This window comes from Panthera uncia, chromosome D4, assembly GCF_023721935.1.
Source record: "Panthera uncia isolate 11264 chromosome D4, Puncia_PCG_1.0, whole genome shotgun sequence".
Lineage (NCBI taxonomy): Eukaryota > Metazoa > Chordata > Mammalia > Carnivora > Felidae > Panthera > Panthera uncia.
This window is the reverse complement of record NC_064807.1, coordinates 79,972,612-79,986,771: the sequence shown is the minus strand read 5'-3', so window position 1 is coordinate 79,986,771 and position 14,160 is coordinate 79,972,612. Positions and strand designations below refer to the sequence as shown.

General features: G+C 35.8%; 1 protein-coding gene across 4 annotated transcripts in view; it reads right to left on the bottom strand.

Annotated features, from left to right (window-relative positions):
- The window catches only part of RABGAP1 (RAB GTPase activating protein 1), a 177,520-nt gene that overhangs the window by 86,172 nt on the left and 77,188 nt on the right, over nt 1-14,160 (bottom strand). For all 4 annotated transcript variants that reach the window (XR_007457309.1, XM_049628522.1, XM_049628513.1 and 1 more), the window contains 3 exons: nt 11,003-11,177; nt 7,026-7,119; nt 2,918-3,068 (listed from right to left, as the gene is read on the bottom strand). Coding sequence is in view for 3 of the 4 variants with exons in the window: in XM_049628522.1 (XP_049484479.1) it covers nt 2,918-3,068; nt 7,026-7,119; nt 11,003-11,177 (420 nt within the window). In the remaining variant the exon portion in view is untranslated. The remainder of the gene's footprint in view (nt 1-2,917; nt 3,069-7,025; nt 7,120-11,002; nt 11,178-14,160) is intronic.

The window sequence follows — 14,160 nt, the reverse complement described above, 5'->3', positions numbered from 1 at the left end:
GCTCTGTCCTCATGACCTAATCACCTCTCAAAAGCTTTACCTCCATCTTAAAAAAATTTTTTATCGTATTTTTTATTTAAAAAAAGTTTTCTTTAATGTTAATTTATTTTTGAGAGAGAGACAGAGCATGAGTAGGGGAGGGGCAGAGAGGGAGACACAGAATCAGAAGCAGGCTCCAGGCTCTGAGCTGTCAGCACAGAGCCCAACATGGGATGCTTGAACTCACAAACCACAAGATCATGACCTGAGCTGAAGTCGGATGCTTAACTGACTGAGCCACCCAGGTGCCCCGCATTTTTTTAAAGAGAGAGAGAGAGAGAGAGAGAGAGCGCGCACGCAGGTGAGTGGGAGAGACGGGCAGAAGGAGAGAGAGAGAATCTCAAGCAGTCTCCATGCTTAGTGTGGAACCTGACGTCAAAACCAAGAGTCGGACACTCAGTATACTGAGCCACCCAGGTGCCCCTCAAAGGCTCTACCTTCTGATACCATCACTTTGGAAATTAAATTTCACCACATGAATTTTGAGGGAGACAAACATTCACACCATAACATTTGCTAAATGCAAGAATGTTCATAGCAGGTTTGTTCACAATGGCTAAAACTGGAAAAGAACAAAGCAAAACCAAATACCTATAATAGCAGAATAGATTTTTTTCAAGTGAGCTTTATTTCTACAGTGGAATACTCTCTGCAATTAAAAAAATGAAAACAAAAAGAGAAAGACGGGCTCCTGATACACTCCCAAATTAGATGAACAAAAGAAGTCCTACTCAAACGGGTATGAGCTGCATTATTGTATGATTGCATTTATTTTTTTTTTAATTTTTTTTTTAATGTTGTATGATTGCATTTAAATGAAGTTTAAGAATAATCAAAACTATGGCACAGAAACAGACACTCAGATCAATGGAACAGAATAGGAAACCCAGAAATAGACCCATAAACATATGGCCAACTAATCTTTGACAAAGCAGGAAAGAATATCCAATGGAAAAAAGACAGTCTCTTCAGCAAGTGGTGCTGGGAAAACTGGACATGCAGAAAAATGAACCTGGACCACTTTCTTACATCATACACAAAAATAAACTGAAAATGGATGAAAGACCTCAATGTAAGACAGGAAACCATCAAAATCCTCTAGGAGAAAGCAGGCAAAAACCTCTTTGACGTTGGCTGCAGCAACTTCTTACTCAACAAGTCTCCAGAGGCAAGGGAAACAAAAGCAAAAATGATCTATCGGGACCTCATCAAAATAAAAAGCTTCTGCACAGCGAAGGAAACAATCAGCAAAACTAAAAGGCAACTGATGGAATGGGAGAAGGTATTTGCAAACGATGTATCAGATAAAGGGTTACTATCCGAAATCTGTAAAGAACTTATCAAACTCAACACCCAAAAAAACAAATAATCCAGTGAAGAAACGGACAAAAGACATGAATGGACACTTCTCCAAAGAAGACATCCAGATGGCCAACCGACACATGAAAAAATGCTCAACATCACTCATCATCGGGAAAATACAAATAAAGCCACAATGAGATACTACCTCACACCTGTCAGAATGGCTAACATTAACAACTCACGCAACAACAGATGCTGGCAAGGATGTGGAGAAAGAGGATCTCTTTTGCATTGTTGGTGGGAATGCAAGCTGGTGCAGCCACTCTGGAAAACAGTATGGAGGTTCCTCAAAAAATTAAAAATAGAACTACCCTACGACCCGGCAACTGCACTACTAGGCATTTATCCAAGGGATACAGGTACGCTGTTTTGAAGGGGCACATGCACCCCAGTGTTTACAGAAGCACTATCAAAAATAGCCAAAGTATGGAAAGAGCCCAAATGTCCTTTGACTGATGAATAGATAAAGAAGATGTGGTATATATATACAATGGAGTATTACTTGGCAATCAATAGGTTTCACCTCCTAGCTCCTGCACTGTGGTTTTGACAGGCACTCAGTTAATGCTGTTTGAATAGTTACAGCAACAATGGAAAAAAATCAGAATATTAGTTCTTGAAAGAAAAAACATCTGTCTAGAAATAAAATGAGAAGAACATGAATATTGTCATCATATAAAAGTCATGTTCTGGTAAGAGGTCCAATTTCATGTTCAAATGTTGTTCTTCCCCGTAAGATTTTTTTACAGTAAGAGTTTTATGGAGATATTATTCATCGAAGGTTTTAATATATTTTTAAAAGAAGTCCCACCTTTTGTCATACTAAAAAATTTTTAGGTATTATTCAAGGTTCTGAGCAATTCATTCATAACCCAGGTTTGGGAATGGAGAAACTGCTTTCCAAAGAGAAATACTTCAACAGTGTGAGAAAATAAAAACAAAAATTAAAACCAATGAGATGGGCACAAAGGCATGAAGCATCACTTAATATTGAAGAAAATTAAATTCTTGTATGCTGTTCAAGAATAGTTTTTGTTGTTTTGTTTGCAAAACCTTAAGGAATGCATGAACTTGAGAGGGAATACTATAAAAAATGAGAATTCTTCATTTTAGAGGAATGAGCTAAAAGGGACTCCAGTATAAGAGAATAAAAATCATGTTCTTCCTATTGTAGAAACTAGAACTAGGCCTTACCTAGAAAGAGCACATTTCTGTGAAGTGTGAAAACAATTAAAATAAACAAAAGACAGTGTTTCATATTGCATGGCACAAATGATCTGACTGAACATGCAATTATGGTCAAAAAGGATTTAGATACACAATGAACAGAGGCCATCCTCTGCCTCCAAGGTGAAGTCAGTCAAGGAAGAAAAACCTTTTTCCTTTTCTTTTTGTGCCAACGCTAGAAACAACTTTTGGGCTGTTGTATAAAATTGAAATAAAATAGCCACAATAATCTTTTCATAACAAATTTCTAAAAGGATTAAATGCTGAGGCTGAATTCTCAGCCCCTTACCTTTGTAATGAGAATTCGGTATTTTTCTACCAGGTGGTCATTGTTGTGACAACCTGCTAGCAGTTGCCAGACTTCTCCTCGCAGAGCTTCAGGAACACCACTTCTTACTAAGGACGACAACTGCTTTGGTCTCACACTCAAATTGAGATGCCTAAAAAGAAAGCCATAATCTGTAAGCACATTAAAGATTCTCTAAAGAGTGGTTTTTTTTCTTTTTTAAGATCTTGTTTTTAAGTACTCTCTACACCCAACGTGGGGCTCAAACTCACAACCCCAAGATCAAGAGTTGTGCATTCCACCATCTGAACCAGCCAGGAGCCCCTAAAGAGTATTATTTTTATGAAAACTAAACTAAAAGGTTTTTAAAGACTTAATAAAGGTAACATACTAATAAAGAAAAAAAGTATTGAATTAGATGTGGCCAAGATAACTGTAAAAGATTGGGTGGAGGAAAGAATTGTGCAGCTAGACTGTTTTGTAAGTATCTTTAAATTACTACTGTACTTAAAAAATTTTTTTTAATAAAAATCAAGGGGCGCCTGGGTGGCTCAGTTGGTTGAGCGTCCAACTTCGGCTCAGGTCATGATCTCGCGGTCTATGAGTTTGAGCCCCGCATCAGGCTCTGTGTTCACAGCTCAGAGTCTGGAGCCTCCTTCGGATTCTGTGTCTCCCTCTCTCTCTCTGCCCCTCCCCCACTCATGCTCTCTCTCTCTCTCTCTCTCTGTCAAAAATTAATAAACATTAAAAAAGAATTTAAAAAAATCAAAACTGGAAACCATAACTTTATGGTTGTGGCTTATATAATAAAAACACAGCAAAATTCTAATCACTGGACATATAGCCAAAGATAAGGGCTTGGCCTTGCATCAAAATTCACAAGTGAATTAAATATTTATATGTTCTAAGTTAAAATAGTATTCTAAGTTAAAATAAATATTTAAATATAAAAATAAAACTTTTAGCGGCTTTTGTGATACCTTGCTTCAAGTAATATTTTTGAATGATTATGATGGATAAGGAAGTTTTGACTGGACTATTGTAACATCAAAATAAATTATTAAAGTCTTTGAGGTTCATTTATCTCATAAAGTGGGGAAAAGAAAACTTATCTTGAAATGCTGGTACCAATTTACAAAGTGGTTTGCATGAAATCTTATTCGATTCTCACAACCACCATGTGAGGTAGGTGGCTAGTATCTCCAGTTTTACAGATGGAGAAAGAAGTTCAGGGAAGTTGATTAAATGACTTAGGTAGTCCTCAAACTCTAAGACCTATGAATGCGCTGATATCATGGCTGCTTTGTGATTTGAGAGCTACCAATACTGAGTCAGTAAAGCAGGACTCTGATGTGAAATGGCTCCTGTGACTATCAAATTTAAACAGTAAGTTACTGATACAAAATGACCACTCTCAAAATACAAAAAGGACTCAGATTTTTCTCAAAACGTTCCTAGAATTCTACAGAATAAGGCACAGTATGTTTAAAAATGGTTAATTCTGTGATGCTAGTACCCTAATGTAGTAGCTATAGACAATTCAACATAGTTTTGTCTTTGCTTGGGAAAAAAAATTATATAAAAGTTGAAGGGTTGGGGCAGAAAGAACAAAAGCAGTTGTTACTTAATTTAAAGATTGATGCACTATGGTCTGTGCACCAAATGTGGCCCACTGGCTGCTTCTATAAACCAACTTTTGTGGAGACAGCCTTTTTTGTTTATGTATCATCTATGACTGCTTTTGCCCTCTAACAGCAGAGTTGAGTGGTTGTGAGAGAAATTACTGCACCACAAAGCCTAATATTTATGACCTATATGTATCTATGGCCTAAATATATATGACCTGGCCCTTTACAGAAACAATAAGCCTAACCCTAGGTTTATTTGCTAACCCTAGCTTAATTTATATTGGTAAATTATTTTCAGAATAATTTTGTCATTGATCATATTAACTTTACCTCAACACACTATTTTATACCAAAATTAGTTATCTTCTGCACTAAGAGTCACGTTTAAATGAACTTGGAGAGTTAGAGCTCAAATGTACTGCTGCTAATACTGCCACTAAAATCTAATGTGGAATTAAACAAACCGGCTTTAGGATCAGACTTGCCTGTGTTAAAAATTCTAGGTCTGCCATTTACTAACTAAAATTGCTGACTAAATCTCTGAGCCAGTTTCCTCATCTGCATAAATGGATACTAGTTCATAAGGTTGTTGTAACTGAAATAAAACACGGAACTTAGCACAATGCCTGGCATATGGTAAATTTATTAATTCTTACTACCATCGCTACTTAGTACAACATCCATTATTTTTAATTTACAATAATCCTGAATGGCAATTTGAAAGACTTGTGTATTTTGTAAATGAAGAAAGAGACTCAGAAGAGTTAAGTGACTTGCCCAAGACCATACAGCTTGGAAGTAAAAGAGGTTGGATTTGAAGCCAGGTCTACTAGGCTCTAAAACTCCACAATATCGCCATGTTTCCTATGATGGAAAAAAGTGATGAAATGAATTAAAGAAAAAGACTGCATTATCATTTCTGAAGATATGACCCAAACCAGCAAAAACAGTTTTAAACGCCCTAAACAAAAATGTAAACTCAGTTAATATATTTGAGGAAATGGGACAAGGACGTAATTTAAAAAATTCAAAAACTTAAGAAACAAAACTTGTTAACAAAACAAATTCCAAACAACTGTATAAAACGCTGCTGAGTTCATCCAATAAAACCTAGAGTCTAAATGCTGTATCTAAATGATTTTAAATACAGTGTTATGTAACCATGTCAAGATTCAATTACATTTCTATTTTAGAGCAGAAACCTTTTTCTTCAGATGAAATGCCTGCCAGCAGCAGTCCAAACACTCCAAATTCACTGAACTGAAAATATAATTGTGACGAGAGCATCAGCAGGTCTGTCTCCTGACTGCTAAAGGAATATCAAATATAAATGAGAACTATATCCCAGGGGGGCTTTTGCAGAGTTCATTTATTAAAAGCACTTGTGTAAAGACAAACCATGCTTTGGTTTGCATTCTCCTCCTGTACACATTTGACATTTCCCAATGTGGAGCACGTTTCACCAGAAGTGTAAAGCTCTCGCACTGTGAGAGATGTGAGAGAGCTAGAAGCAGATGATGCCCATTTGTAGTCCCATTCCTTAAGGACACGGAAGATTTTTTAAATGCCGAAACATGGTTTTCTAAGAACAGAGTGAAAGGCTTCAACAGTTAAATTTTCTGAGAAAATCAGACCCCAAAGTAACAGGCCCACGGGGAACTCACATGACAATTCTAACAACCAGAAAGTCAGAAATTAGAGAAGTGCTCACATCACTTTTGAAGCTTTTTTTCCCAGCATATACTGGCATCCTACAGAGAGGAAAAAGGAACTACATAAATGTCTCACCAACCTGACTTACCAGAGTGTCTCTGGTCTCATTAATAAATACCTGAAATTAGTATAGTATTAGTATAGTATTAGTATAAATACCTGTAGATCCTTTTTAGACAGTCTACAGGATAGTGCTTAACAATGTTGTCAAGCTATCTCTTGAGCACAGAATTTCTCTTGACAAGAAATTCCTGAATCTTACAAGTGTTTGTAGGAAAAGTAATTGTTAGAGCAGCCAATGTATGCAGCACATTCAAAACACTCTGCTGTACATAACACAGATAAGGAAAAATCCCACCCGAGGCCTCTACTGTGGCTCTACGCATTGTGTAAGCATCCTCCAAACTTCCCTGATAAAGGTGTACTGTCTTAATTGTTGTGTATTATCTTTGTCAGTGGTTCCTAAGTGCATCAATAAAAAGGCCATCTTTGTTGATTTATTCCTTTCATATATTCCATGTCTGAATTAATATTTTCTGCAGCAATGAGAATCTATTAGGTTTCTGATATTCTGAAAGTTGACTGCAGATATTCACTACTTACCCTTAAAACAGCTAAAAACAGAGATTCTAGAATACAAACCTCATATTTTGGTTTCTATGATACGTTCCAGAATTGAATAGTTCCAAAATTGAATACTGTAGTTAAGGGAAGATATCCTACCCAGAAAATGAGAATTACAGATGAAAAGGAGAACTATTCTAACTTACCATTTTGATAGCAGTTCTCCCCATGTTTCAAGAATTTTTCCTGCACATTCTTTGGATACATCACCAAATCCACTCAAGAGGGGTTCATCATTATCTTTAATAAAACACACAGAAAAGGATAACAAAAGTGGCTATGCTAGCCAGAAGAATGAATGGAAACATAACAGTCAAATTTGAAAGATTTTACTGGGAGGATGAAGTCATAATTTCTTTTAGCATATAAATGTAAATACAAAGAAAATGAAAATGGTCCTAGGTAGAATGTTGCTGTGATCTCTTTATTTCTTTAGCTTTCCATAGAGGTCCACATTATGTCAACTGAGGAAAAGAGCCATTTAATTATAAAATGGTAAAACTCAAATTATGGTATCTTCTTTTTCCTCTTCCAAAGCAAACAGCTTTATCTATGAAAATATGTACCAGTCTTATTTACAACAGTTAAAAAAAATTACAAATCACCTAAGTGTCCAACAGGAGTAGAGCAGAGAGTGGCTAAATAAATTATGATACATGATGTTTACAATGTGATTACACACTGACATGTGTTTACATTAATAATCTGGCAAAATGCCACATAAAGTAAAAATATCAAGAGCTGATAAGTCTTTGTTATGATCAAAATAGTCTGGAATAAATTATGCTAAGACACTAACAATTACTGTCTCTGAGTAACGGAGTTATGGTTTATTTCCTTCTTCCCCCTATGTTCTTATGACTAAATTTTCTACACTGACATGCATTAATTTATAACAGAAAGCACAAAAATATCAAAAAGGGTCAAAATGAATTATTTCAAACTGAACTCTAGTAATTAAGAAAAGTAAATTCAAATAAGAATTTAAAGACTATAAGATAGGAAGACAGTGAATAAAAAGGGACACTGATAAAGAAGGCCTGTGAAAGAATTTTTAGAAGTTATCATGAGGGGGGGGGGCGGGTGGGAAACATGGACTAAGACATTTACTTAATCAATCTTCTTTTGTTGGACACTTAGGTAGTTTTCCATTTTTTGCTACAAATAGTGTCAGGATGAATATATCTCTTGCTTTCATTGGGTATGTGCCCAGAAGTGGATCCTGGGCTAAAATGCATAATTTTAAGGATTCTGTAACTTACTGACAAATTGCCTTCCAGAATGGCTCTACAATTTACATTTCCACTGTTGAGTACAATGGTACTTGCTTACATGTGTCCTCACCAATGCTGTTTCTAAGTTTTTTGGCCTAACCTGCCTAAACAAAGTTTATACCTGTAATGATACCTGTAATGATCTTTATACCTGTAATGATTACATCATGAATTTGCATCTCAACTAGTGACAGCTCAGAAATCCATGATACTTATAACATCTGTACATTCTAATGCCTTAGACATTATCATCAGTTTTCATGGTAAGATAGGGAAGACGCAGACTGAGTGTAAGTGAGACCTCCTTTGGGACAAATGGGAGGATCAATAAGGAAAAGATAAAGGCTCAAGGGCACGAAGATAAACTTCCCCAACTTCATTATTTTGTCAGAATTCACCCTACTTTCTAAGGTCTCACGTAATTCTCCACTCATTCAAATATCAATATAATACAACTCTTTGAGGAATAGTAGCAATAAAAAATGTACTAAGATGTACAAGAGATGACAATTCCTTTAAAGAGATCAGGAATATCTGCCTTATCAAATTGTCTTTTTCTGGTTTGGATGCTTTCAACATATGTGGACAGTAGTCTGAAATATGTGGTTACAACTCCATGTACCTACGGCAGGGGTATGGGTAGAAAGGGAGCAGGCAACCTCAGATGCAAAATGTTGCTTCTGAACACCTCCCCTTTATATCTGCTGGCTTCCAGTCCTGGGAGCACAAATGTCCTATGGAATAAGGAGCCTCTCTACAGGACCATGGACATTTCTTTCCAGGGAGCAAACACATGACAACAGGATGGGTCTCCTTGGTCCATATATTATGTTAGAGAATTAAAAGATGGCATGTCTGCACAGCTTTCTTCAGCAACATGGTCCTGTCATTAGTTTTTCACTATAGGAATGGATCGCAGCAGGGGTACCCATCCCACGAATATTTACTGAGCATCTATTACATACCAGGAATGGTGTTACACACTAGGGAAACAGCGTGGGCAAAAAAAAGATACATGTCCTTCCTTCCCAGAGCTTGTGTTCTAGTGTTCCCTCTCTTATGGTCCGCCATTGGCCCTCATGTCTCCTAGTTAGCAACTATCACTGGAGGTCCTCTGAACTCCTCAGTTACACTGAAAAATGTATGCCTGCTATAGATTACAACTAGATGTTAGACATGATATTATCCTTCAGTTGGGCCCAAATTTCTCTGTAACCGGTAAATACTCTTTAAAATGCACAGCATTCAGATTCAGCATTTGACCATTCTCTGGTTTCATAAAAATAGAGTGTCTTTCTCAGTTTATGGTGGGTTTTACTTTTATTGCTGAGTTTAAGGGTAGAAGAGTTCTCCAAACTATTACTTGCTCTTCCACCTTAAGCAGTGTTGACTTAGAAGGTAAACTACAAGTCTCAAGACTGCTAGTTATAGAGAAGTCTCAAACAGTAAGAACAATTCCACCCTTCCCAGCTTTAACACATGATTTAACTGGCTCTCAAGGTAGACTTTAAATTGTGTCTCTAACTTCTCCCAAAACAATACGTGTGCTTTCTTTGCACTTCAAAATGCTTTATGGGAACTAAATGCACAGAGATGATTACAGAATAGAGCTCAGACAGCTAACTCTCAGAACCAGATTAAGACCCTCTTTGCCAATTTCTAGCTGTGTGACCTTGGGCAAATTCATATTTCTGAGATTCCATTTCCTTACGTGCAAAATAAGGATAATAGTAAATCTTAGTTTTCAGAATTTTTGAGAGAATTATATAAACAAAGTATTATGTTACTTTAGAAACAAAGTACCACATATTAAGCACCTAGTACCAGGTGGTCATTAATATTAACAAATGCCTGTTGATTACTCACAGGAAAAGTAAAAGTTATAGGGAACAATGGGAATTGGAAAGTCAGGGCTTGCTCTAACTTGAAAAAAGTACATATAATCATGGGTATGTATCAATCATTCTCGCCAGCCACCTCTAGGCCTTTGTTAATGCAATTTCTGAGCCAGAAGTGCCCAAACCAGCCCATTTATTCTCCTTGCACCTTAAGAGTCCCAGCTCCAAAACTACTCTTCACGATGCCTTACATCTCCCCACAATGAAAAATGGATTCTCCTGTATGAATTTCCAGAACACTCCATATGAACCTCACACAGACACATGCTTCATATGACTTTCTATCATAACCAGTCTTTTCCTCTTAAAAATAATGTCCTGGTACAAAATTATCAGTTAGAAAATGCCTCCCAAACTTTTACTTTTCCTGTGCTCCTTCTTTCCACTTCTCACTTCTACATAGTAGCTTTTAACAGAGACTAACAGACTGACAGATTACTTAATGGATATAACCATGGGGGGTGAGGGTGGGAGAAAAAAAAAAAAGAACTGGTTGATTCCTAAAGTTTACCAGTGTGAAATCCAATAACGTATAAACATAAATTTGTATATTTAAATACATGTATTTTGTGAAAGGATCATGTGTGGAAGCCACATTTTGGCAAATGAAACTGTCCCTCTAAAATCAGCAGAGATAGGAACACGTATTCAGGTAGAATCTATGTCACATGTGCTCTAAAAATGTGCTAATACACTAAGATAGCATAGGCAGACTCTTTAAAAAAAGCACTGACCATAAATCTCATTTTTTCCAAACTGATACAATTATCTTAAAGAATGTCCTATATTCACCATTTTTGAATCTCCCATACTCCTTTGCATATAGTACACTCTCATAAGCATTGAAAGAATTCCAAATGCTACATCACATTATCAATTCCCTGACAAAATGATAATGGTTTGCATGGTTTGCCACCCCAAAATAGAAATTAAGGTCTCCCTACAATTTACCTTCCTCTTCATCATCTTCTGGAGGAGAAGGTATCATGGAACTCTGAGATCCAGACTGTGGCAGGCGAATTGAGGGACTGGCTGTAGTTTTCCTCCTCTCTCTTTCTGATTCACTTTCCAAGCACACAACTTCATATAAAGTATCAGTATTGTTCTTTCTTTCCTTCTGCTTTATCTTGAAGACGAAAAAATATTATTTACTAAGTGGTAAAATTATTTTTTAATTGAGCACTATACTTCTGATTTCATATAGGATGTGAGAATAAAAAGGTATCACTTTGAATGTCTACACTAAATGTAACCTTTTCTAAATATAAAAATACATGTTTGGATTTAAAAACCCATAGGAAAATAGGTTATTTACTGGGCGGGACTCTTGCTTTGCAATTTTACTGTCTTCATACTGTATCATCATATATGCAATTGCCAATATCTAGTAAGCGTTAACCATCTATAGTTTCCTTGTTACTTTAAGGTGTCCTTTAAAGTTTCCTATATGAAACTATCCATCAAAAAAAATGTTTAAAAATATTTTAGGGGCGCCTGGGTGGTTCAATAAGTTAAGCATCCAATTTGTGATTTAAGCTCAGGTCATGATCTCATGGTCCTGAGTCTGAGCCCTGTGTTGGGCTCTGTGCTGACAGTGTGGAGACTGCTTGGTAGGATTCTCTCTTTCAAAATCAACAAAAAAAAATTCTAGGGGTGCCTGGGTAGCTCAGTTGGTTAAGCTTCCAACTTCGGCTCAGGTCATGATCTCACAGCTTGTGAGTTTGAGCTCCCCGTGGGGCTCTGTGCTGACACCTCAGAGCCTTGAGCCTGCTTCGTTTTCTGGGTCTCCATCTCTCTCTGCCCCTCCCCCGCTTGCACTCATTTGCTCCCTCTCTCTCTCTAAAATAAACATTAAAACAAAAAAATTTTTTTTTTAATTCTAAAACAAAGTTTAGGACTAAGAGAGTCCTCTTATTTCCATGTTTCTTCCCACTCCTTTCACTTATTAATTAAAGCACTGTAGGAACTTTTCTTCCAGTGAAAGCTACAACTGGGGGGGAGGGTAAAGGTGGGCAACAAAAAAAGAGATTAATTCACAAAAATCTTATATCTCAAATTAGTTTGTATTTTGAGGCAAACGTATAGCAGTTTGAACTCACCTAAATTAAAAATTAAGGACAGAGAATATAAAACTTTGCCAGTACCAAATTTAAATATATTAATAGTCCACATTACAGACAGTTTTAAGGAGAAGGAGGAGGGAAAAAGTGAAATACAGAGCAGGAAGAAAAGGCAGAACTGTAGGGAAAGATACAAAGATAACTCACAAGGTGGCTACACCAATGAGAAAGATGTACAAGCATAAAGTAAAAATACAGAAAGGGGATTAAAAGGTTCATAAGGTACAGAAATGCCTGCTTAATATAGAAGTCAGTAAAATTTTCTGTAAAGGGCCGAAGAATAAATATTTTAGTCTCTGGGGACCACTAGTCTGTGGCAACTATTCAACTCTACCGTTATGGTACAAAAGCACCCACAGATACTGAGTAAGGTGACCATGGCTGCATTCCAAAGAAACTTTATGAAAACAAAGGCCAGGCCAGACTTGACCCATGGACTGTAGTTTGACAACTTTGTTTTAACAGGTCTACCTAAGGATTATTTAATTTTCTAGATGAATAAACAATTTTGACTTAGTACTTACTATTAATTAAAAACCCAGACTCTGGGAAGTTATATATTAGCCTACAAATTTGTATCTGGTAGATGGGCAAATGATTTCTGTCCAGTAGAAAAGATAACCCAAAGTTAATCTATAAGACATTAACCAGTTTTGTTTCTAACCTAGCAATCTTGTTCTAATACTTTTTTTTTTTAAAGAAGCACTATATAAACTCAAGTTCCTCAAATACATAAAGCCAGTTTTACCATCTTACTGGTTCTCTCGTTACTTAATGAACTGAACTAAAATCTATGACACATGTTCAGTCTAAATTTCTAATTATTTTTAAGTATTATACTTTGATAGGGAATAGGATTTTTTTGATTTGTTACAAATTACTATCTGAAACATTACTTAAATACTACATAAGAAAGTTCAAAGATCAATAGCTCTTTACCTTTAAAAAAAATTTCTCAGAGACTATAAAATGTGATAACCATTGCAGTTCACCTAGAAACTCTTCTGTGAATAACACTGACCAGACCAACACTGCCCTTTGAAGTCAGATAAACATAGTCATGAACTGAACCTTGCTTGTAAGTCAAGAATTCCAGCTATTAAAAATGATACTCATTATTGAAGCTGGGAAATAATATGTGGGGGTTTATTATGCTATTATTTTTATTTCTGTGTATGTTTGAATTTTCTGTAATAAAAAGCTTTTAAAAAAGCACTCTTGTAAGAAAAACAAAAACTTGAATAAATGGAACAATATCACGTGTTCTCAGGTAAGATGACTAAACATCAAAAAGATGTCAATTCTCTTCAGTAAAAATACCTATCCTTTTTTTCTAGAGCTACAGAATTTGAATCTAAAGTTTACATGAAAAATAAACAAAATCCACAAAAGAACTGGGGAGGGAGGGCAGCCCTATCAGATATTAAAACATATTATAAAGTCTACATAATTTAAAGGGTGATATTGGTGCATGAGTAACCTAAAAACCCCATGGAATAGAACATAAAAACCATAATGAAGAGAACATAATAAAACACAGTAAACATAACATTAAAAAAGTGTATGGTCATTTGGAAAAACATTAAATCAGATTTATACTTTACATCATATAACAGAATAAAATACTAATGTATCAGAGCTCTAAAAGTAGAAAAATGAAACCATATAAGTAATAGAAGAAAACGTGTAAATTTCTTTATTATTGGGTGTATGGAAAGCATTTCTAATTATAACTCAAAAGCCAGAAGCTTTAAAGGAAAAATTCGATGAATTCAAGTACAGGAAAAGAAACTATACAGTCAAAAAGCTGAAAAGATTCATCATAACTTAAGTGACAAACCAGAACAAATGTTTGCAACTTATATCTCAAAGGGTTAATCTCTCAACTACAGAAAGAGCTTCTAACAACTAAGAGAAAAAAGGCCAAAACCAAAAAGCAAAAAATATGAAGAGACAGTTCAGAGAACAGGAAACTAAAATCAATCCTAA